Raw genomic sequence first — 24,986 nt, 5'->3', positions numbered from 1 at the left:
AGTTTGCGGTGGAATATGTGACAATTACATATACGTTCAGAATTGTTTGGCAAAAACTCATAGGGGGGCTGTAAGCTACTGGTAGCTCGTGATCGACCTGTTGGAGACCCCTGAACTAGCATGTGTGGATACTTCTGTGGCAAAAACTGTCCACGCCTGTGTATCTCAAATCAAATCAAATCAAATTTAATTTTGTCACATACACATGGTTAGCAGATGTTAATGCGAGTGTAGCGAAATGCTTGTGCTTCTAGTTCCGACAATGCAGTAATAACCAACAAGTAATCTAACTAACAATTCCAAAACTACTGTCTTATACACAGTGTAAGGGGATAAAGAATATGTACATAAGGATATATGAATGAGTGATGGTACAGAGCAGCATAGGCAAGATACAGTAGATGGTATCGAGTACAGTATATACATATGAGATGAGTATGTAAACAAAGTGGCATAGTTAAAGTGGCTAGTGATACATGTATTACATAAGGATGCAGTCGATGATATAGAGTACAGTATATACGTATGCATATGAGATGAATAATGTAGGGTAAGTAACATTATATAAGGTAGCATTGTTTAAAGTGGCTAGTGATATATTTACATAATTTCCCATCAATTCCCATTATTAAAGTGGCTGGAGTTGAGTCAGTGTCAGTGTGTTGGCAGCAGCCACTCAATGTTAGTGGTGGCTGTTTAACAGTCTGATGGCCTTGAGATAGAAGCTGTTTTTCAGTCTCTCGGTCCCAGCTTTGATGCACCTGTACTGACCTCGCCTTCTGGATGATAGCGGGGTGAACAGGCAGTGGCTCGGGTGGTTGATGTCCTTGATGATCTTTATGGCCTTCCTGTAACATCGGGTGGTGTAGGTGTCCTGGAGGGCAGGTAGTTTGCCCCCGGTGATGCGTTGTGCAGACCTCACTACCCTCTGGAGAGCCTTACGGTTGAGGGCGGAGCAGTTGCCGTACCAGGCGGTGATACAGCCCACCAGGATGCTCTCGATTGTGCATCTGTAGAAGTTTGTGAGTGCTTTTGGTGACAAGCCGAATTTCTTCAGCCTCCTGAGGTTGAAGAGGCGCTGCTGAGCCTTCTTCACGATGCTGTCTGTGTGAGTGGACCAATTCAGTTTGTTTGTGATGTGTATGCCGAGGAACTTAAAACTTGCTACCCTCTCTGCTGCCGGCTTTAAAAAGCATTTTAAAAAGTTCTGTCTAATTTACTTGTACAGTTGAAGTCGGAGGTTTAAATACACTTAGGTTGGAGTCATTAAAACTAGTTTTTTAACCACTCCACAAATGTCTTGTTAACAAACTATAGTTTTCGCAAGTCGGTTAGGACATCTACTTTGTGCATGACACAGGCAATTATTCCAACAATTGATTGCAGACAGATCATTTCTCTTACAATTCACTGTATCACAATTCCAGTGGGTCAGAAGTTTACATACACTAAGTTGACTGTGTCTTTAAACAGCTTGGAAAATTCCAGAAAATGATGTCATAGCTTTAGAAGCTTCTTGTAGGCTAATTCACATAATTTGACTCAATTGGAGGTGTACCTGTGGATGTACTTCAAGGCCTACCTTCAAACTCAGTGCCTCTTTGCTTGACATCATGGGAAAATCAAAAGAAATCAGCCAAGACCACAGAAAAAAAAATTGTAGACCTCCACAAGTCTTGTTCATCCTTGGGAGCAACTTCCAAATGCATGAAGGTACCACGTTCATCTATACAAACAATAGTACGCAAGTATAAACAGCATAGAACCACGCAGCCGTCATACCTCTCAGGAAGGAGACTTGTTCTGTCTCCTAGAGAGGAACATACTTTGGTGCGAAAAGTGCAAATCAATCCCAGAACAACAGCAAAGGACCTTGTGAAGATGCTGGAGGAAACGGTACAAAAGTATCTATATCCACAGTAAAACTAGTCCTATATCGACATAACCTGAAAGGGCGCTCAGCAAGGAAGAAGCCACTGCTCCAAAACCGTCTTAAAAAAAAGCCAGACTATGGTTTGCAACTGCACATAGGGACAAAGAGCGTACTTTTGGAGAAATGTCCTCTGGTCTGATGAAACAAAAATAGAACTGTTTGGCCGTAATGACCATCGTTATGTTTGGAGGAAAAGGGGGGAGGCTTGCAAGCCGAAGAACACATCCCAACCGCGAAGCATGGGGGTGGCAGCATCATGTTGTGGGGATGCTTTGCTGCAGGAGGGTCTGGTGCACTTCACAAAATTGATGGCATCATGAGGCAGGGAAAATTGTGTGGATATATTGAAGCAACATCTCAAGACATCCGTTAAGTTAAAGCTTGGTCGCAAATGGGTCTTCTAAATGGACAATGACCCCAAGAATACTTCCAAAGTAGTGGAAAAATGGCTTAAGGACAACAAAGTCAAGGTATTAGAGTGACCATCACAAAGCCCTGACCTCAATCCTACGGAAGATTTGTGAGCAGAACTGAAAAAGTGTGTGCGAGCAAGGAGGCCTACCCACCTGACTCAGTTATACCAGCTCTGTCAGGAGGAATGGGCCAAAATTCACCCAACTTATTGTGGGAAGCTTGTGGAAGGCTACCTGAAACGTTTGACCCAAGTTAAACAATTTAAAGGCAATTCTGCCAAATGCTCATTGAGTGTATTTAATCTTCTGACCCACTGGGAATGTGATGAAAGAAATTAAAGCTGAAATAAATCCTTCTATCTACTATTATTCTGACATTTCACATTCTTAAAATATAACGGTGATCCTAACTGACCTAAAACAGGATTTTAACTAGGATTAAATGTCAGGAATTGTGAAACTTCAACTGTATGTGTGTGAACCACCAATCATTTTCTGTACCTCTGCCCCATGAAGTGACCTCCATATTTCTCCGTAGATCAAGATCCTAGCCAGCACCTGCCCAGGGAAAAACATCAGAGGCAACGTCCTGGCCTGGCCTGACTTCCTCAATGGGGTGGTAGGGAGAGTGAAGACTAACCCCAACTGCATCTTCTGCGCTGGTGAGGGACAAATATAGGATCAGCTTACACTGGCCAAGTCCTAACCTTAACCATTGGCGGAGGGGGAACAAAACCGGTTTTAAAACAGTGTGTAGGAACACATTAACCCACTTCATTCTCCTATTTGTGTTTGTCAGACTGCCCCCAGCTAGAGAACGCAGTGCCTCACCTGCGTGCGTCCAGTACAGCGGTCAGTCCCGGGTCTCAGACGCAGCTGTCCTGTGTTCCCGGCTTCTACCTGGTGGGGGAGCCGCTGCTGCAGTGTCACAACAAGGGAGAGTGGAGCCACGCCCTGCCTCGCTGTGAACGTGAGGGACCATTAGTTACACACACACACATCCACGCATGAACATAGAGAGACACACACACACACACACACACACACACACACACACACACACACACACACACACACACACACACACACACACACAAAGTAGAGGTTACATTTGAGTCATCTATGTCCATAAGCATGGCCTCAGTAATAGAGAACAACCATCAAAAAGCAACAAAACCATTCCAACCTATCTTTTACTAGGCAAGTCAGTTAAGAACAAATTCTTACTTACAATGACAGCCTAGGAACAGTGGGTTAACTGCCTGTTCAGGGGCAGAACGACAGATTTGTACCTTGTCAGCTCAGGGGTTTGAACTTGCAACCTTCCGGTTACTAGGCTACCTTGCCGCCCCTATCTGACCTGAGTACTGTCTATCTATAGGAGTATCAGATGGGGTAATACTCTCTCCATTCATAACCAAACATTTATCATGTAACCTGTGTATATCTACCTGTATAGGAGTGAAGTGTGGTTCTCCTTGGCCCCTGGAGCATGGTCTGTTCCAGGGTGCCGACTACCATGCAGGCAGCTCTGTGGTGTACCAGTGTAACCCAGGGTTCTACCTGCTGGGGGACGCCAAGGTCCTCTGTACCAACAGTGGGAAGTGGGGAGGCAACACGCCCGCCTGCCTGGGTAAGGCTGAAACGGACACAGTGGATGAATATAAACGGTGTCATACTCGCACTATTTGCATCATACAATTCATGTACATCTACCGTATATAGAGTGTATGTCAATGAATACAATGTTTTCAATCAGCGCAGAGAATAACGACATGCGTGTGTCCATACAGATGTGGATGAGTGTGCACTGGGCTCCGACTGTGATGAACACTCCAGCTGTCAGAACACAGACGGCTCCTACGCCTGCACCTGTATCCACCCCTACAGCGGAGATGGGAAGAAATGCACAGGTAACACACACATACTGTAACCTACTCTAGGCCTGGACCACATACCACCTGAGCCAAAGGTTTTCCCCCGGTCAGTTCATGTAGTCAGGAAAATCACATTTCCCTAACAATTACATTCTTCCTAGTTATGAGACAAGTTTCAGAACCTCTTCGCTACATTACTGTATAGCAATGCCTCTCGTGCCTTTTGCTTCATCATCATCAAACATCTACAGTTCACCTCTGCCAAATGTTTTCATCCATTCTTATCTGTTGGCACTTCAAGGTGCAGTAGCTACAGTATCAAACATTTTTTCTCTGTATGTATGTTATCAATCTAGAACCAGTGAAGTGTGAGAACCCGGGGGCTCCAGAGTTCGGCTATAAGGACGGTATTAACTTCCTGATGGGAAGTGAGGTCGTGTTCACCTGCGAGGAAGGCTACGAGCTGATTGGCTCATCTCACGTCCTATGCCTGGAGACAGGAAGCTGGAATGGTTTTTTCCCGTACTGCAGAGGTATGGAGGACACCAACATGGTTATATGTAATATATGCTGTAGTGATAATGATAATCATGATAGAATCATAATAATGTAATCATAATAATGATAATCATGATATGAGCATAATAATAATAATGATATATTCATAAAATGAATAATATTATAAAATAATCATAATCATAATTATTATCATCATAATATATGGCATGCCCTACTTAAGTGTTCTGCTTGGGTTTCTATATCATCTCAAAAAGAATCTTGTTTTCACATATTGCTTTGTTGTCACTATCAGTAGAGATCCAGCATTGTTATGTACGATATGTTAATTTTTCCAGAAATACCCAGTTTCATGACAGTCCATTTACATTTGAGTAATCTAGCACAACCCTCTTATCCATGAGGTACTTTATACAGACAACTGTATAAATAACACAATTATTCTCATTATGCCCATCACGCCTTCATAGCTCTCAGATCTGCCTAACCAAAGCCTTCAGTCACAGCGGTTATAATGGAGGCTTGATGTTGGGTAACGAGCAACAAATGCTAACTGTTTGTTTTTATCCTGAACACTCATACTCTCTCTCTCTCCAATTTGTAAGTCGCTCTGGATAAGAGCGTCTGCTAAATGACTTAAATGTAAATGTAAATGTCTCTCTCTGTCTCTCTCTCTGTCTCACTCTCTCTCGCTGTCTCGCTCTCGCTCTCGCTCTCTCTCACTCTCGCTCTCGTCTCACTCTCTCTTTCTCTCTCTCTCAAAATCAACTGGCATATAAATGTCCTGACCCTGTGTGTGTGTGTGTGTGTGTGTGTGTGTGTGTGTGTGTGTGTGTGTGTGTGTGTGTGTGTATAATGGGTGATTATGTGCTGTGCAGCTGGCTCTTTGTCTGCCCTGTACTGTTGAAACGGAATCTTTCTACTGCACTGTTGGCAGGGCCGGCTGAAAGGCCTCTGGACCGGGTCGCTGGCCACTGGATCTATTCCTAACCCACACTGGTTCTGGATCTAACCCTAACCCACACTGGTTCTGGATCTATCCCATACCCACACTGGTTCTGGATCTAACCCTAACCCACACTGGTTCTGGATCTATCCCTAACCCACACTTGCAGTCTTATGAAAGCCTTGCAGGGGAACCTAGCCTGAGTGCCAGTCTGTTTGTGCTATCATGCATGGTTTGGCATGACAAGCGGTTGGCATGATAGCACTTAACCCCCCACAACAACAGCTCCCCGGACACACAGTGTGGCAACCCCCTGTGCCCCCCTATAAAAATTACGTGTGGAGGGGTTGGGTTAAAAGAGGAAGTAACATTTTGGTTAGACCTTGTGCGCAATTGACCAATTAAGTGATCTTAATAAATATTATGGATAGATACATGTCAGTATATGGACAACGACTCCCATTGTTAGGACGGAGAGACATGTATCTTGTCAGTATATCAATAATCTTTGATTAAGATCACTTAATCAAACGAGGCTAAGAACCTTCTGGAAGGAGTTTACTAGAACTGATCAGCCCTACATGGTATTGTGTTGTTCTTCAGCCCTCTCGTGTGGAAGGCCCTCTGTCCCAGAGAATGCTGTGATGAAGGGCACCAACTTCACGTTTGGAAGCAAGGTGACTTTCAGGTACCACCATCAGCCATTTACGACAAGTGTCACGCTTACAAAGTAGACCATTTAGACATAACAACAGTATGAATTTGCTGTTGCATTGAGATAATGTTGTTGCATTGAGATAATGCTGTTGCATTGAGATAATGTTTTGCATTTAGATAATGCTGTTGCATTGAGATAATGTTGTTGCACTGAGATAATAATGCTGTTGCATTGAGATAATAATGTTGTTGCATTGAGATAATGCTGTTGCATTGAGATAATAATGTTGTTGCACTGAGATAATAATGTTGTTGCATTGAGATAATAATGTTGTTGCATTGAGATAATAATGCTGTTGCATTGAGATAATAATTTTGTTGCATTGAGATAATAATTTTGTTGCATTGAGATAATAATGTTGTTGCATTGAGATAATGCTGTTGCATTGAGATAATAATTTTGTTGCTTTGAAATAATAATTTTGTTGCATTGAGATAATAATGGTGTTGCATTGAGATAATGCTGTTGCATTGAGATAATAATGTTGTTGCATTGAGATAATAATATTGTTGCATTGAGATAATGCTGTTGCATTGAGATAATGCTGTTGCATTAATAGTTAAGTGAGATAAAATAGCTTCTCCTCTTTATTTTCTCTTTCCAATTGAGATATCGTATAGCAGAGGTTTTCAACTCTCACCCTACGAGGTCTGGAGCCTGCTGGTTTTCTGTTCTACCTGATAATTAAGTGCACACACCTGGTGTCCCAGGTCTAAATCAGTTCCTGGTTAGAGGGGAACAATTAAAAAATGCAGTGGAACTGGCTTCAAGGTCCAGAGTTGAGTTTGAGGGCTGTCTAGTGTATAATATACAGTATATTACAGTAAGTAAAGATACCAACAAACACATGTATATAATGGGAATTAAGCTGATAGATAGTTGCTGAAATTAAACCTCTATTTATATTGCCACATCTCCCATATTCCCCCATTATGAATGTACGTACACTATTCCCTTTCATCCACTCCAGTTGTGTTAAGGGGTTCGTCCCAAGTGACCCCAATGAGATCCAGTGTCAGGCCAATCTGAAGTGGAGCAGTGCGCCCCCTGTCTGTCAGCCAGTCACCTGCGGGGAACCTCCACACGTAGACAACGCAGATTTCACCCTCAAAGGGAAAACCTACCTGTCTACAGTGATCTACAGCTGTGCAGAGGGATACAGGTTAGGATGGAGTGTCTGTCCTGGTTTGTCATTTCTGTTCTTATATCCACGTAGTGTCTCAGTGTTGGAGTGCTGATCTCAGATCAGGTCCCCCCCCAACTGTCCATATAATCATATTAATTATGCTCTAAAAGGTCGAAACTGATTCTAGACCAGCAGTCCCAGGTCGTATAGGTCGTATAAGGGGTTCATAAAAGGACAAGATCCATTTACATCTAAAATAATAAGATGTTCATTAAACAATAGATTGAAGCGCCTGCCTGGATGCAATGACTTTGAAAGTGGTAGCTAGTAATATATGATAGTAATAATTGGCTGTTGTTTCATACTGCTTTACGGGGAATGTAAAGCTAAGCAACAACATGTATTCAATCCACAATGCTGAACATGTGCATGTAACATAGAAACAACTCTATTTTAAATATTTTAATCTTGAACAATGTTTATTTGACCTATGGTCAGCGCCATCTTAAATTGCCTACCAGTGATGCGACAATGGCAATATGGCAATTTATAGATACAGTTAGCTGGCGTTCTAAAGCCTAGTGTTTCCCTTCCCCTTTAAAAGTGTTGTGAGTGTATGTGTATAAGTATTACACAGTGTGTGTGCAAAAGGCATTCGTGTGTTAAAGGCCCAGTGCAGTCAAAATAATATTTTTTTTCCAATGTTTTGTATCATATTGTACAACAGCTAACAAAACGAACACTGTAAAAGTGTGAAAAAATGTCATCAGTGCTATTTCCTGACAGTTGCTGGTTGAAATTGTAATCTACACAGCGCTTTCTAATCAGCAGGTTTGCATGGGCGGGAGATTAGGCTTTCCATGGTGACATCACCATGTCGTAAATTTCTAGCAAAATTCTTGCTTGTATTTTTTGTTGTTGCAAAAAACAAACAATTTGCCCGTTTTAATGGACAGTCGATTTGATATTGATATAACAACTACTGCTTTGGGCCTTTAAGACTGCAGGGCTCTGAGGAGGTGGTGTGTGAGGCGTCAGGAGAGTGGAGCAGCCCTGCCCCTCTCTGCGCCAGTGTCCACTGTGGAGACCCCCCCGCTCTCCGGGACTCAGTGACCATGGGGGACGACCACACCCTGGGCAACAAGGTGCACTACGTCTGCAAAGAAGGGTAAATACTGTCAACCATGTTTCATTAGTTATACGTTATCAGCGTGTTAACTCAATTGAGGCCTTACCACACATTTGTAAGAGACTTGACTGGACAAGACTACCTCAATGTTAGTATTATAGTTATTATCATTAAAGTCAAGAAGTAGTTTATGTAGTTATAGTACAGTAGTAATGGTGTGTATATATATGATTGTGTATGTTTACTTTTTGTTACATTGTTTAGATGTATTACCTCCTGCCCTGATCTTCATTGATTGGCTCGGTGTCCCCACAGCTACACTCTGATTGGACTAGAGTCCAGAGAGTGCCTGTCGACTGGCCAATGGAGTCCCACTTCCGCTCAGTGTGTCCCCCGCTCCTGTGGCCCTCCCCCTTCCATAGACCACGCCCTTGCTGTCGCCGGCCACCAGCTGTTTGGCGACACAGCCAACTACTTCTGCACGGACGGCTACACCGCTGGCAACAACTCCAAGGTTATTCATCTATTTTATTGCCCTTCATTTTTAAAATGTCTTTCATGTTGTTGTTTTAAAGTAAAGTGTGTTGCGATTCTAAACGCAAAGTTAAATAAAGTTTGATTTGATTTAAAGGTGGTCTGCAATGCCCAGGGATTGTGGGCGCCCCCCGAAGGCCAGGAGGCCCCTCGTTGCATCGCCACCTTCTGCCAGCGCCCACCTGACCTGCCCCATGCCATCTTGGACTCGGTCAACAAACCCAAGTACGCCAGCAACACAGAGCTCAACTACAAATGCGAAGAGGGCTTCATCCTCAACACGACCGCCAAATTGAAATGCATGATGGGAGGGGAGTGGACGCCCTCACCATACGAAGTGGGTTGCGTGCCGGTGCGTTGCTCCAAACCGGGGGGCATCGAGAAGGGGTATGTGAGTGGGACCAACTATAATTTTGGAGCGATGGTGGCTTATAGCTGTGATAAGGGTTTCCTGATCCAAGGGGAGAAGAGGAGGACATGTGAGGCCAATGGAAAGTGGGGTGGGGTCCTGCCTGTCTGCCAGCCTGTCTCCTGCCCGTCCCCACCGTCACTCGAGAATGGATTCATCCAGGTATGTTGTTCCTCTGCTCAAATTCATGTCAAGGCTCAATGTAACAAGATGTAGAAAACTTTATTCAATACAAACAGAAACATTGTACATTTTGCAAATCCCATAAGTGAAATAACTAAAAGGTCCATTTCAGAGTTCCCACTCATTCCTGTGCTTGGTCATCTTATTCGATCATAGAGAAACAACAAGTTACATACTTTTCAGCAAGATATCACGTGTCATCTCAATCAGGACACAGTTTACTCTGTATCATAAAACATCTTATTTTGTGTTCCAACCCACAGAACGAAGGTCATTTCATCTTCAACAGCAAGGTGACATATGCGTGCGACGACGGCTACCGACTGACCGGCCATCCGGAGAGAGTGTGCCAGGCCAACCGCCAGTGGTCTAACGGCGACCCGCCCGTCTGCCACATCCTGACCTGCGACCCCCCGCCCATTATCCTACATGGCCAATACCGTGGCTCCGTTGGCTCCGTCTTCGAGGTGGGCCACAAGGTTGAGTACGTCTGCGACGATGGCTACGAGCTAACCGGAGATGCTGTGTGGATGTGTCTAAAGTACGGCAAGTGGGACAAGTTGAGTCATCCACGCTGCTCGCTGGTCCATTGCCCAGAACCGCCCCTAGATGAGAACCACCTGGTTCTACGTAGTTTGGACTCTGGAATCGTGGAACTGTCCTGCGAGGATGGCTATGTTCTCCACGGCGCCCGGACCCTCCGCTGCACCCTTGCACAGGAGTGGAACGACACCTTCCCTGTCTGCAAGCAGGTGTTTTGCGGTCCTCCGCCCGAGGTGGCATTTGGTGACCCGTCATCGGCACCGTTGTCTGCTCCATCCTATTTCGGCTCGGTGGTGAGCTACTCCTGCATGGACGGATTTACTCTGAGGAAGGAAGGGTCTGTGACCTGCCAGGCAGATGGATATTGGAGCAGTCCTGTCCCAGAGTGCATCCCAGTAGAGTGTCCCCAACCTGTAGAGATAGCTAACGGCATAGTGGACGTTCAGGGACTGATGTACCTCAGCACGGCTCTCTACAACTGTAAACCTGGGTATAGCTTGGTTGGTAACGCTACGGTACTCTGTGGTGAAAGTGGGCTCTGGATCGGAGGTGTACCTTCCTGTCAACCAATCGAGTGCCCCGTCCCGAAAGAGATACCCAATGGGAAGGTGGCATATACCAAACTCCAGTTCAACCACGTGGTCAACTTCTCCTGTCACCGCGGTTACCGTCTACATGGTCCCGAGACGCTGAAGTGTTTAGCGAACGGGGAGTGGGACCAGGGGACGCCCGTGTGCGTCCAGATCTACTGCGCTCCACCGAACCCCATAGACAACGGCTTTGTGGAGGGTCTCGACCACAAGTTCGGCGTCACCATCTTCTACAGCTGTTTCCCCGGCTTCCAATTGGTCGGCCAGAACCACCTGACCTGTGAGGAGTTCGGTTGGTCCAGTTCCGTCCCAGTCTGCATCCCCTCTGACTGCGGCCTTCCCCCTCATATTGACTTCGGCGAGTATTCAAGGCTCTTGGATCCGAATGCGGAGCTAGCCGGGAGGGATGCTGCTATAACCTCCAAGCCTATAGGTGGTGCTACAGTGCCATTATCACCCATGGATATGAGCTTCCTGCATGGGACTGTAATAGTGTACCGCTGCCATAAGAGCTATGAGCTTACAACCTCTACTGCCTTAGTGTGCCTGGAGGAGGGGAGGTGGAACGGTACAGCTCCCATGTGTGTTCCTGCTGAGTGTGAGGATCCGCCAAGCCCGGACCACGGTTCTGTGAACGTCACAGACACATCCCTGGGTAGCCTGGTGAAGTACAGCTGTGAAGAGGGCTACGAGTTAGAGGGGGAGTCAGTCAGACAGTGTGTGGCGGGCCGACAGTGGAGCGACGTACCGCCTGTCTGCCGACCTATATCCTGCGGTGACCCGGGTGACATCGACAACGGCTCGGCCGAGGGAGACTCCTTCCTGTATCTGGAGGTGTTGCGTTACGAGTGTAGTTCCGGGTTCATCCTGAAGGGCGGTGACACCAGGACCTGTAAGGCAGATGGGAAGTGGGATGCTGAGAAGCCTTGGTGTGAGCCTATCTCCTGTGGCTCTCCCGTCGTTCCTCGTGATGTCACTGTGACAGGGAAGGAATATACGTTTAACAAACATGTAGCGCTGAGCTGTAAGTCCGGCTTGCTCCTACAAGGCCCCTCTATTAGTGTCTGTCAGGCTGATGGTACCTGGAGTCATGGGTCGCCTGAGTGCCGTCCAGCCCACTGCGGTAGACCAGCATCCATCCCCAACGGTCGAGTCCTGGGCTCTGACTTTGGCTACAGCCGTGAGGTGTGGTATGAGTGTGAGGAGGGGTACATCCTCAGCGGTGGCGAACCCAAGCGGATGTGTCGAGGGGATGGACTCTGGGGGGAAGGACCCACCCCTCGCTGTGACATCATCGCCTGTGACCCGCCGCAGGACATCAGCCACGGTTACCTCAACGGCTCCAGCTTCCACTATGATGATGTCGTGGAGTATGTGTGTTTCGACGGGTATGAGGTCTTCGGTGACCCCGTCTTACGCTGTTCCGCCCAAGGCCATTGGGTCGGGACGGTACCGGAGTGCCGCACCTGCCTCTGCACCCCTCCAGTGTTAAAATACGGGGTGGTGCTGGGGCACGACCACGCCTGCGGCGACCGCGTCTTCTTCCTCTGCGACGAGGGCTATAAGGTCCTGGGGCCCGCGGCTGCAACTTGTGAGAAGGGCGGGGTGTGGAGCCCGGGTGTTCCTGTGTGTGGCCGGGGTAGGTGTATGGCTGCCCCGCCTGCAGTACCCCATGCTGTCCTGCAGGGCGCCAGCACCACTGTCCCAGACACAGTTACCTACAGGTGCAGGCCGGGTTACCAGATGAAGGGGTCCTACCCCCATGTTACCTGTGGCAGGGAGGGCAGGTGGGGCGAGGTGAGGATCAGCTGTGAGCCCATCTCCTGTGGAGAGCCAACTGCTAAACAACATGCCCACATGGTGGGAGAGATGTTCACCTTCGGAAGCCAGATCCAATATAGGTGAATTTGAACTTCTGTATCTTTCAGCGAGTTAAAACCTCTTTGTTCATATAGGTGTTAGAGAAGTTATATTCAAGTAGATAGTATGATATTTATTATCCCTCTTTCTCTCCCTCTCCCCGCCCCTCTTTCTCGCTCTCTCTTACATCCTCTCTCCCTCATTCTCGTTCTCTTCCTGTCTCTCTCCCTCCCTCACCGACATCGCCCATATTTCTCTCTCTCTCTCTCTCTCTCTCTCTCTCTCTCTCTCTCTCTCTCTCTCTCTCTCTCTCTCTCTCTCTCTCTCCCTCCCCTCTCTCTCTCTAGGTGTGATGAGGGGTATGAGCTGACCAGCCAGTCTGACTCTCTGACCTGTCAGTATGACGGCACCTGGTCTAAACACATCATCAGGTGCCGCCCCGCCCCATGTCTGCTCCCTGCCAACCTCACCACCCACGTCCTGGTCACGGGGGAGGACCTCACCCCTGTAGGGGGGGCAGTCACCTTCTCCTGCCCACCTGGGTTCCTCCTGCAGGGGCCAGGCCTGGCAGACTGTCTGGTAAGACTGTTTTAACATTTAACATTTTAACATTTAAGTCATTTAGCAGACGCTCTTATCCAGAGCGACTTACAAATTGGTGCTTTCACCTTATGACATCCAGTGGAACAGCCACTTTACAATAGTGCATCTAGGTCTTTTAAGGGGGGTGTGAGAAGGATTACTTTATCCTATCCTAGGTATTCCTTAAAGAGGTGGGGTTTCAGGTGTCTCCGGAAGGTGGTGATTGACTCCGCTGTCCTGGCGTCGTGAGGGAGTTTGTTCCACCATTGGGGGGCCAGAGCAGCGAACAGTTTTGACTGGGCTGAGCGGGAACTGTACTTCCTCAGTGGTAGGGAGGCGAGCAGGCCAGAGGTGGATGAACGCAGTGCCCTTGTTTGGGTGTAGGGCCTGATCAGAGCCTGGAGGTACTGAGGTGCCGTTCCCCTCACAGCTCCGTAGGCAAGCACCATGGTCTTGTAGCGGATGCGAGCTTCAACTGGAAGCCAGTGGAGAGAGCGGAGGAGCGGGGTGACGTGAGAGAACTTGGGAAGGTTGAACACCAGACGGGCTGCGGCGTTCTGGATGAGTTGTAGGGGTTTAATGGCACAGGCAGGGAGCCCAGCCAACAGCGAGTTGCAGTAAAAATGCACTGAAAACATGAAGAGATGATTTACACCCAATTTACATCCACTCAAGTGTCGACATGGTCAATGTGTTGCGATGGTCAGTGATGCTGGATAACATTTTAATATAATATACATTGAGTGCACAAAACATTAGCAGCCCCTTTTGCCCTCAAATCAGCCTCAATTCGATGGGGAATGGACTCAAGGTGTCGAAAGTGTTCCACAGGGATGCTGGTCCATGTTGACTCCAATGCTTCCTTCGGTTGTGTCAACTTGGCTGGATGTCCTTTGGGTGGTGGACCATTCTTGATACACATAGGAAACTGTTGAGCATTTAAAAACCCAGCAGCTTGCAGTTCTTGACACTCAAACCGGTGCGCTGACACCTACTACCATACCCCGTTCAAAGGCACTTAAATATGTTGTCCTGCCCATTCACTCTCTGAATGGTACACATACACAATCCATGTCTCAATTGTGCCAAGGCTTAAAAATCCTTCTTTAACTTGTCTCCTCCCCTTCATCTACACTGATTGAAGTTGATTTAACAAGTGACATCAATAAGGGATCATACATTTCACGCGGATTCACCTGGTCAGTCTATGTCATGGAAAGAGCAGGTGTTCCTAATGATTTGTACACTCAGTGTGTATTGTGTTCAACAATACACACAACTTTCTCATTTCTATTCTATTCTATTCTCATTCATTTTTTTTACTCTAGACAGCTCTCTGGTCCGTAATCACATTTCTCTCAATCCTTCCTCTGTTCATTCTGGCTTTTCATCATTTACATTTTAGTCGTTTAGCATCTAGCGCGATTTACAGATCCACCATTCACAGATGTTTACTGAACATGAATTAATGTCATGATTATTAACTCATTCTGTTGTTGTAGCTGGGTGGTAGCTGGTCTCCAGGCCTCTCCTCTGTCTCCTGTGTTCTGGTGGTTTGTGAGAAACCTCCTCCTCTTCCTCATGGTATCTCTAAGGGGGACAGTTACAGCTACGGAGACATCGTCTTGTACATCTGCCTGTCTGGGTTTGAGATGAAGGTAATGTCTGATACAAAATTATATTATTACAATATTTATATTCCAATATTATTACAGAACAGAGAAAAATATAGACAATTTAGCTTGAATTTCAAATAAAATACAATTTTATTTGTCATATGCGCCAAATACAACAGATGTACTGTAGACCTTACCATGAAATGCTTACTGACAAGCCTTTAACCAACAATGCAGTTCAATAAATAGTTAAGAGTTAAATATTTACTAAATAAACTAAATTGAAAATAAATCAAATCAAAAAGTAACACCAGAAAATTACATAAAAATATTGAGGTATATACAGGGGGTACCAGTACCGAGTCAATGTGCAGGGGTATAGGTTAGTCAAGGTAATTTGTAAAGTGACTATGCATAGATAATAAACAGCGAGTAGCAGCATTGTAAAAACAGATGGGGGGGGGGGTTAATGTAAACAGTCCGGGTGGCCATTTGATTAATTGTTCAGCAGTCTTATGGCTTGGGGGTAGGAGCCTTTTTGTACAAAACCTCATTGATCATAATATTTTGCGTGCATGGAATTGAGTGCATGGAATTGAGTGCATGGAATTGAGTGCATGGAATTGAGTGCATGGAATTGAGTGCATGGAATTTTTCCAATTACTACAGTGAGAAATCAAATAAATTCTACTTTCACTCTTACTTTGGGTGAAAAGTAATCTGCTAATGCCTAGGCTAATGTTCCATTACTGGAAATAACATGATGCAATTTCCTATAAAATAGTGGGTCATAATGTTAGCAGAGAAAGCTGAGTCACTGTGAGAGAAAGCTGAGTCACTGTGAGAGAAAGCTGAGTCACTGTATGTTTACAGAGAGATTCGCAATGCCCAGTGTCTATTTGGTGTAGACAGTATGTCTTCAGTGTTTAATACTGTGACTAACCTTGTTACAGGGAGACTCTGTGCAAACCTGTCAAGGAGATAGAACATGGAATGGGGCTCAGCCTACCTGTGTCGGTAAGTGTGTGCGTGTTTGCGTTTGAGCACACGTCCAATCCGTTCATTCATGCAATGCTTATGAACCCCATTTAACTCCAGTTTCCTTCTTCCATCTTGTGCGTCCTCAGCTGTGTCGTGTGGTCCACCTCCCTCAGTGGAGAATGCAGAGTTACAGGCATCAGGGGAGACGTACCAGAGCAACGTCAGCTATGTTTGCAACCCTGGCCTACATCTAATTGGTGCACAGAACCTCACCTGTTTGGCCAACGGAACATGGAGTTTGCCTGCACCAACGTGTGAAGGTATGAGTTATTCCTACTTCATCGTATTGTCTACAGTCTGTATCTGTTCAAATGTCTCCTAAGCAATGGTTTTGGAAATGTTTGACAAGGCAACTTGAAATGCAAAGCATGGAAAATCAAGGTTCTTTATTACCCTCCCCTCTCTCTCTTTCTCCATCTTTCTCTCCCTCTTCCTCTCTCCCCTCTCCCTCTATACCTCTCTCTCCTTCTCCCACTCTCCCTCTCAGTTGGCCAGGGTTGTAACATCCCCAAGGAGTTGTTGAATGGCAGGGTGCAGGAGCAGAGCCTGACCACCGGGCGTGCTGTAGCGTTTCAGTGTGATAAAGGCTACACCCTACAGGGGGATGCTCTGGTGGCGTGTATGGGCGATGGGACATGGAGCTCCATCTTCCCCTTCTGTCAACGTAAGACTCTGAGACAAACATGAATGTGTTCGAATCTCTTCTTTTTCTTCTTGCTTCATAGAATCAGGGCAGGAGTTGTTCTTGGTCAAGTCACATGACTGAAAAGAGGGTCCAGTTTTTCCCGGTGAGATCACATGGTCAGGGAAACCTCCTGACAGAATAAAAGAGACAGCTGATGGTTTTATCTTATTCATTTAGCTCAGGCTCTGTACTTACTAGTGGTTTGCACCCAATCTACACTGAGAACAAACCAGAGAAAACCAAAAGTATTTCCACACCTCACATTCTTTAGGGGTTTGGACATCAGCTTTGCACAACAGACCACACAGGGTGGGGAGGGTTGACAAACACACACACACTAATACCACACCACAGAGGAAGGGGAGGGTTGACAAACACACACACACACACACACACACACACACACACACACACACACACACACACACACACACACACACACACACACACACACACACACACACACACACACACATACCACACCACAGAGGGAGGGAAGGGAGTGCACACACACACACACACACACACACCACAGAGGGAGGGGAGGGAGGGCCGACACAGAATGCCTGTAATACTTTGCAGCATCAACACTGTTTGACAGGCAGTTTCAAAACTGTAGCCAATGCCCTGAAAGTAATGTGATTAAGGCTGTTTACACAGGCAGACAAATTCTGATATTTTGTCCACTAATTGGTCTTTTGACCAATCACATCAGATCTTTTAACATCAGATTGTTTTCAAGACCCTTCATTGAAAAAACGACCAAATAAAATCTAATTTGATTTGTCACATCCACATGGTATATGTGCAGATTTTAATGCGAGCGTAGAGAAATGCTTGTGCTTCTAGTTCCGACAATGCAGTAATATCCAACGAGTAATCTAACCTAACAATTTCACAACAGCTACCTTTTACACACAAGTGTAAAATAATTAATAAGAATATGTACATAAAAAGAAAAATATATGAATAAGTGATGGTATAGAACGGCATAGGCAAGATGCAGTGGATGGTATCGAGTACAGTATATACATATGAGATGAGTAATGTAGGGTATCTACACATACAATTAGCACTGTTTAAAGTGGCTAGTGATACATTACATCAAGATGGCAAGATGCAGTGGATGGTATAGAGTACAGTATATACATATGAGATGAGTAATGTAGGGTATGTAAACATTATATGAAGTGCCATCGATGTGTCTGCTTGGGGGGATATATGCGGCTGTGATTATAATCGAAGAGAATTCTCTAGGTAGATAACGCAGTCGGCATTTGATTGTGAGAAATTCTAAGTCAGGTGAACAGAAGGACTTGAGTTCCTGTATGTTGTTATGATCACACCACGTCTCTTTAATCATAAGGCATACACCCCCGCCCTTCTTCTTACCAGAAAGATGCTTGTTTTGGGCCTGTGTACCAGAAAGATGCTTGTTTTGGGCCTGTGTACCAGAAAGATGCTTGTTTTGGGCCTGTGTACCAGAAAGATGCTTGTTTTTGGGCCTGTGTACCAGAAAGATGCTTGTTTTGGGCCTGTGTACCAGAAATATGCTTGTTTTGGGCCTGTGTACCAGAAATATGCTTGTTTTGGGCCTGTGTACCAGAAAGATGCTTGTTTTGGGCCTGTGTACCAGAAATATGCTTGTTTTGGGCCTGTGTACCAGAAATATGCTTGTTTTGGGCCTGTGTACCAGAAAGATGCTTGTTTTGGGCCTGTGTACCAGAAATATGCTTGTTTTGGGCCTGTGTACCAGAAATATGCTTGTTTTGGGCCTGTGTACCAGAAAGATGCTTGTTTTGGGCCTGTGTACCAGAAATATGCTTGTTTTGGGCCTGTGTACCAGAAATATGCTTGTTTTGGGCCTGTGTACCAGAAAGATGCTTGTTTTCTGCCTGTGTAAACACAGTATAAAAGCACTGATGGCTGATTAAGGTTAAATGAAATGACAGCCGGACCTGGTGTATCTAAGCTCCTTAGATTAGGTTTCTTTGACACGATCATTAGGCAAGTTTCCAGGTTTATTAGAGAAAAGCTAAGTAGCAACAAAAAAACTTTGCGACATGTGTAATGGAAATGGCCGCTATCGAATACATTTTATAAAGATCGTTTTTATCCGTTCGACAGAGGTGGATTTGCATGTTGTCTAATTTTCTTTATTGCGACAAATGGAAAATTGTTTTTCAAATAAATTATGATGCCAAATCATTTTTTAAGGTACGCAGGGCATGTGATGTCATTACGCAACTATAAAGCTCTACTACCGATTTAATCCTAAACGCCTACTGCTTGCTAAATCTATCTTTTCAACTCTAAAAAGAATGTGTCATTGCAGGACAGGGATTGTCTGGACTTTTGAGACTTCCTGAATTGCTTCGCCTTGCTTTTCGGTTGGCTGGATGCAAGTTTCACCATCCAATTTGTTTCCAGATTTACAGCAGGAGTGCAAGTCTCACCATGACGATATGTTGGCAATTGATCATTATTAGGATGGCAAATATTAGTCAATTCTTGCTGGCTTTTGCAGGTTACCTGAGATGTGAAACAGATCAGTGGGAGGGGCATAGGCAACAGGCTTTCACCTATTTATTATTATTTATAATGACGGCCTACCCCGGACGACTGTGAGCCGCCCTATGGGACTCCAAATCACGGCCGGATGTGATGCATCCTGGATTTGAACCAGGGACTGTAGTGACACCTCTTGCACTGAGATGCAGTGCCTTAGACCGCTGCACCACTCGGGAGTCCAATGTGCAATTAGCCTAAATGGATCATGGAAACCAGTTCATTTTTATTCGACAGTAGGTTTTTGCAGGAAAGTTTTTATTTTAAGGCGTCATTACAGTTCAACAGAAATGCACCGTAACAGACAATGTTACAACCAAAAATCAGTGGATAAAAGTAATGGAAACATAGCTACTGACTCAGCTTTTCCCAGAGTGATACACTGCTACTTGAGCAAAGCGTGTAATAGAGAACTCTGTCATTATAGGTGACCCACAGAGCTGACAGAGCTGTCTCACAAATATTTACACACCTTGTTATGACATGTACATGTAGCCCCTGGGCTTTTGCTGAACCTGTCTCTAATCCACCATCATACCCTGTATACACACATTCATACATATTCATGCTCCCCTACTGCTATTCCCCTCTCCATTTGTCATGTCTACATCGTAATCCAATACTCTGTGTCTCCCAATGCAGCCAAACCATGTCCCCCTCCCCCTGGATGGAAGGAGAGCAGTGGGAGTGTTAACACTTCTAAACGGCTGTTCTACGTGGGTCAGTCATTACCGGTCACCTGTCCCAAGGGCCACCAGGGAAAAGGCACCGCCTCCATCACCTGTAGGAGCGACCAGACATGGACCCCAGTCAGCACTGCCTGTGAGAGTGAGTAGAGGCTTTAAACTACTGTTCTTCAAGCCTGGTCCTGGAGATCCACATGGGGTGTAGGGTTTTGTTCCAGCCCAGTACTAACACAACCAATCAGCTCATTATTGTACAAGAGAATGTGTTGCCAACTACCTTTTTTTTAACCTGGTTAACTAAGGTTAATAAATAAACCATTAACCACTAAACTAGTGCAGGGCCAGCCTTAGCGACATTGGCAGAAAGCAGATGTTGCGGGTTTTTAGGGATACAGTATTTTCAGACTAACTTCTGTAGAGACTTTGCTCAGGCATCTTTCTATGCCTGCTAAGTTAGGTTAGCACAGGGCTAGAACGAAAGCCTGAACACAAAACCTACCTCATCAGGACAACCCAGTATACTACGCCGAGAGTGTCTGGTCATATGACTGGTAGGTAGGCTACACCAACCCCTCCACCACATATTAGTATTTTATTACTTCACGTCCCAACGAGGATATTGACATTGGAATGAAACGACAATTTAAAGATAAGGTGTAGCATTCTAGGTCAACATAGAAGGGTTGAATCTTACTTCCTCCGTCAACTCTCTCTCTCTCTCTCTCTCTCTCTCTCTCTCTCTCTCTCTCTCTCTCTCTCCCCCCCCTTCATCTGGTACACATTAAGGTTAGTGTTTTATTAAAAAGAACAGCCATAAAATCAGTGCAGCCATGAAGTGTGTTCTCTAGGTTGTATCCGAAATGGCACTCTGCTCCCTATATAGTGCACTACTTTTGACCCTAGCCCTATGGGCCCTGGTTTTAACAGTAGTGCACTATATAGTGAATAGGGTTCCATTTCAGCAGCCTACAGTAGGTGGAAGGAACACCCTTGTCCCAGAGGGTAGATGTGAGAGATTAGTTACAGTTGAGAATAGTCCACTACTATTGACCAGGGCCCATAGAGCTCTCATCAAAAGTAGTGCACTATATAGGGAAAATGACGCCATTTGGGACGCGATCGAGGGCTGGATTCAAGTATCGTGGAAGATCCTCGTAAGAATGTAAAGGTAATTTCTGGTTGGGCCGACATACGCAGCGTTTACCGTGAATGCAGTCTCCACGGTCGCTGGAACATTGCTTTTAATTGCCCTTAGTTCTCTCAGATTCCTAGAATCGCTCCACAATCCCTGCTCACAAAGACACAGATATCACTTGAGTCTGTAAAAGAGAAACACGTACAGTTGAAGTCGAAGTTTACATATACTTAAGTTGGAGTCATTAAAACTAGTTTTTCAACCACTCCACAAATTTCTTGTTAAAAAACTATAGTTTTGGCCAGTCGGTTAGGACATCTACTTTGTGAATGACACAAGTAACTTTTCCAACAATTGTTAACAAGACGGATTACTTCACTTACAATTCACTGTATCACAATTCCAGTGGGTCAGAAGTTTACATACACCAAGTTGACTGTGTCTTTAAACAGCTTGGAAAATTCCAGAAAATGATGTCATGGCTTTAGAAGCTTCTGATAGGCTAATTGACACCATTTGAGACAATTGGAGGTGTACCTATAGATGTATTTCAAGGCCTACCTTCAAACTCAGTGCCTCTTTGGTTGACATCATGGGAAAATCAAAAGAAATCAGCCAAGACCACAGAAAAAAAAATTGTAGACCTCCACAAGTCTGGTTCATCCTTGGGAGCAATTTCCAAACGCCTGAAGGTACCACGTTCATCTATACAAACAATAGTACGCAAGTATAAACACAATGGCACCACTCAGCCGTCATACCGCTCAGGAAGGAGACGCATTCTGTCTCATAGAGATGAACATACTTTGGTGCGAAAAGTGCAAATCAATCACAGAACAACAGCAACGGACCCTGTGAAGATGCTGGAGGAAACAGGTACAAAAGTATCTATATCCACAGTAAAACGAGTCCTATATCGACATAACCTGAAAGTCCGCTCAGCAATGAAGAAGCCACTGCTCCAAAACTGCTATAAAAAAGCCAGACTATGGTTTGCAACTGCACATGGGGACAAGGATCATACTTTTTGGAGAAATGTCCTCTGGTCTGATGAAACAAAAATAGAACTGTTCGGCCATAATGACCATTGTTATGTTTGGAGGAAAAAAGGGGGAGGCTTGCAAGCCGAAGAACACCATCCCAACCGTGAAGCACGGGGGTAGCAGCATCATGTTGTGGGTGTACTTTGCTGCAGGAGGGTCTGGTGCACTTCACAAAATTGATGACATCATGAAGAAGGGAAAATTGTGTGGATATATTGAAGCAACATCTCAAGACATCAGTCAGGAAGTTAAAGCTTGGTCGCAAATGGGTCTTCTAAATGAACAATGACCCCAAGAATACTTCCAAAGTTGTGGCAAAATGGCTTAAGGACAACAAAGTAAAGGTATTGGAGTGGCCATCACAAAGCCCTGACCTCAATCCCATAGTAAATTTGTGGGCAGAACTGAAAAAGCTTGTTCGAGCAAGCAGGCCTACCCACCTGACTCAGTTACACCAGCTCTGTCAGGAGGAATGGGCCAAAATTCACCCAACTTATTGTGGGAAGCTTGTGGAAGGCTACCTGAAATGTTTGACCCAAGTTAAACAATTTAAAGGCAATGATACCAAATACTAATTGAGTGTATGTAAACTTCTGACCCACTGGGAATGTGATGTAGGAAATAAAAGCTGAAAAATTTCATTCTCTCTACTATTATTCTGACATTTCACATTCTAAAAATAAAGTGGTGATCCTAACTGACCTAAAACAGGGAATTTTTACTAGGACTAAATGTCAGGAATTGTGAAAAACTGAGTTTAAATGTGTTTGGCTAAGGTGTATAAAATTCCGACTTCAACTGTAGTGTATTCTCACACAAGTGTTTACACATACTGATACACGACTTGACCCATGTACAGAACATGTTCAACTCACACAAGCATTTTTTTTAGCAGCTTTAGCTGCTTATATAATATCTCGTGGGCGGATCTACGTAAACTTAACTGGTACCATAGAATCCGTGGGGAAGGAATGGGATGTGTGGAATTACAAGCAGCAGTAGTTCCAGGGCTTGGGCTGTTTTTTGACAAATCACAATTTTGCAGGCGTAAGCATCTTTCCAATTTTGGAAGGGGAGGGGCGTTTCGTCTCCCATAATGTGCAAAGAGAGAGGGTTGAGCTCGTCATTTTAGCATCTCTTCATCTCTTAACAAGTATGGACACAGAACTTAATCGCGCAGCTGACCAATTATGTGACACTTTAGTTTAGAGTTAACCAAGGTGACTGTTTAAATAAACTGAATTTACTGCTGTTGTTTCACCCACAACACAGAGGTCAGAAATGTGGAAGCCAGCAGATGGTGAGCACATAGGCCACTTAAAACAAGATTAACATGGGGAAATCTCTGAGGCTCAGGTTGTTTGCAAAGCAAAATCATTGCTGCATATTCTAAACCATTTCCTGTTGCGCTGTGTTTCCTTCCAAGCAAGTGTGTTTCTTGAATGAATGGTGGGAACATACAATTTGGAATTAGAATGGGATTTCTATGGGGATGGATCTGTACATGTACAAGTCTAGTGTAATATATAAAATCCTCTTTAACGGAATGGGTCTCCATTTCTAGTGTGGTGAAATGAAATGTGGAAATCCATTGACTGAGGAACCATTATGTAGGTTGTTTGACTGAAATCCCCATTGACTGATCCCCATTGACTGAGGATGAGGGTCTCCATTATGTAGGTTTGTTGACTGAGGATGATCTCCATTGACTGAGGATGAGGGGTCTCCATTATGTAGGTTGGTGGAAATCCCCATTGACTGAGGATGAGGGGTCTCCATTATGTAGGTTGATGGAAATCCCCATTGACTGAGGATGAGGGGTCTCCATTATGTAGGTTGGTGGAAATCCTCATTGACTGAGGATGAGGGGTCTCCATTTATGTAGGTAGGTGGAAATCCCCATTGACTGAGGGAAATCTCCATTGACTGAGGATGAGAGGTCTCCATTATGTAGGTTGGTGGAAATCTCCATTGACTGAGGATGAGAGGTCTCCATTATGTAGGTTGGTGGAAATCCCCATTGACTGAGGATGAGAGGTCTCCATTATGGGAAATCCCCATTGACTGAGGATGAGGGGTCTCCATTATGTAGGTTGGTGGAAATCTCCATTGACTGAGGATGAGGGGTCTCATTATGTAGGTTGGTGGAAATCCCCATTGACTGAGGATGAGAGGTCTCCATTATGTAGGTTGGTGGAAATCTCCATTGACTGAGGATGAGGGGTCTCCATTATGTAGGTTGGTGGAAATCCCCATTGACTGAGGAAGAGGGGTCTCCATTATGTAGCTGTGTAAAGATGATGTTGAATTATGAACTATATTCATCAATCTGACTCCATTATTAAGTGAATGCTACAGACCCATAGTCGTATCCAGTGGGGACAGCAGCGGTTGCGATCCACTCAGAATACTATGATTACTATGCGCGTGTCCAGGTTTACCGTTATATAATTATTAAGAGGTTAAGGGACAAAGAGCTAATATCTTTCAGCCAGTGTCCTAGCATTAAATGGCTAAATTAACCTCAGAGATGCACAGTTAGAGATTGAGCATATATGCTATGTATATTGTGAATAACATTTACCATTACACATTTCACCAAATAGTAATTCAAGGAATATTAGTCAGAAATGTGAAGACTGCGGTTCCTATCCGTTTAAAAGTAATCTGATTCACCGCAGTTACGCAATAAGAATACAATGAACAAATGGTACACAGCAGAAATCTTCACGATAAAAAGAATACAACATATGAGAAGTCTTAACAGCATAGACAGATTCACAACTATGACATACAAACATACATCAGGAGATTGGTTTACCAATGACTCCATGATCAACATTTAAAACCAGC

General features: G+C 44.8%; 1 protein-coding gene across 1 annotated transcript in view; it reads left to right on the top strand.

The window, feature by feature from the left end:
• The window catches only part of LOC115117450 (sushi, von Willebrand factor type A, EGF and pentraxin domain-containing protein 1-like), a 98,552-nt gene that overhangs the window by 56,821 nt on the left and 16,745 nt on the right, over window positions 1-24,986 (top strand). The window contains exons 27-43 of the mRNA XM_065024990.1: window positions 2,885-3,008; window positions 3,146-3,316; window positions 3,806-3,979; window positions 4,140-4,259; window positions 4,580-4,756; window positions 6,289-6,373; window positions 7,374-7,565; window positions 8,530-8,697; window positions 8,974-9,172; window positions 9,290-9,763; window positions 10,048-12,818; window positions 13,125-13,356; window positions 14,862-15,017; window positions 15,929-15,992; window positions 16,103-16,276; window positions 16,504-16,680; window positions 19,912-20,097. Coding sequence (XP_064881062.1) covers window positions 2,885-3,008; window positions 3,146-3,316; window positions 3,806-3,979; window positions 4,140-4,259; window positions 4,580-4,756; window positions 6,289-6,373; window positions 7,374-7,565; window positions 8,530-8,697; window positions 8,974-9,172; window positions 9,290-9,763; window positions 10,048-12,818; window positions 13,125-13,356; window positions 14,862-15,017; window positions 15,929-15,992; window positions 16,103-16,276; window positions 16,504-16,680; window positions 19,912-20,097 — 5,644 coding nt within the window. The remainder of the gene's footprint in view (window positions 1-2,884; window positions 3,009-3,145; window positions 3,317-3,805; window positions 3,980-4,139; window positions 4,260-4,579; window positions 4,757-6,288; window positions 6,374-7,373; window positions 7,566-8,529; window positions 8,698-8,973; window positions 9,173-9,289; window positions 9,764-10,047; window positions 12,819-13,124; window positions 13,357-14,861; window positions 15,018-15,928; window positions 15,993-16,102; window positions 16,277-16,503; window positions 16,681-19,911; window positions 20,098-24,986) is intronic.

The sequence above is a fragment of the Oncorhynchus nerka genome, linkage group LG12 (assembly GCF_034236695.1).
Source record: "Oncorhynchus nerka isolate Pitt River linkage group LG12, Oner_Uvic_2.0, whole genome shotgun sequence".
Taxonomy (NCBI): domain Eukaryota; kingdom Metazoa; phylum Chordata; class Actinopteri; order Salmoniformes; family Salmonidae; genus Oncorhynchus; species Oncorhynchus nerka.
The sequence above is the reverse complement of the archived record's forward strand: the minus strand, read 5'-3'. Positions and strand labels throughout refer to the sequence as shown.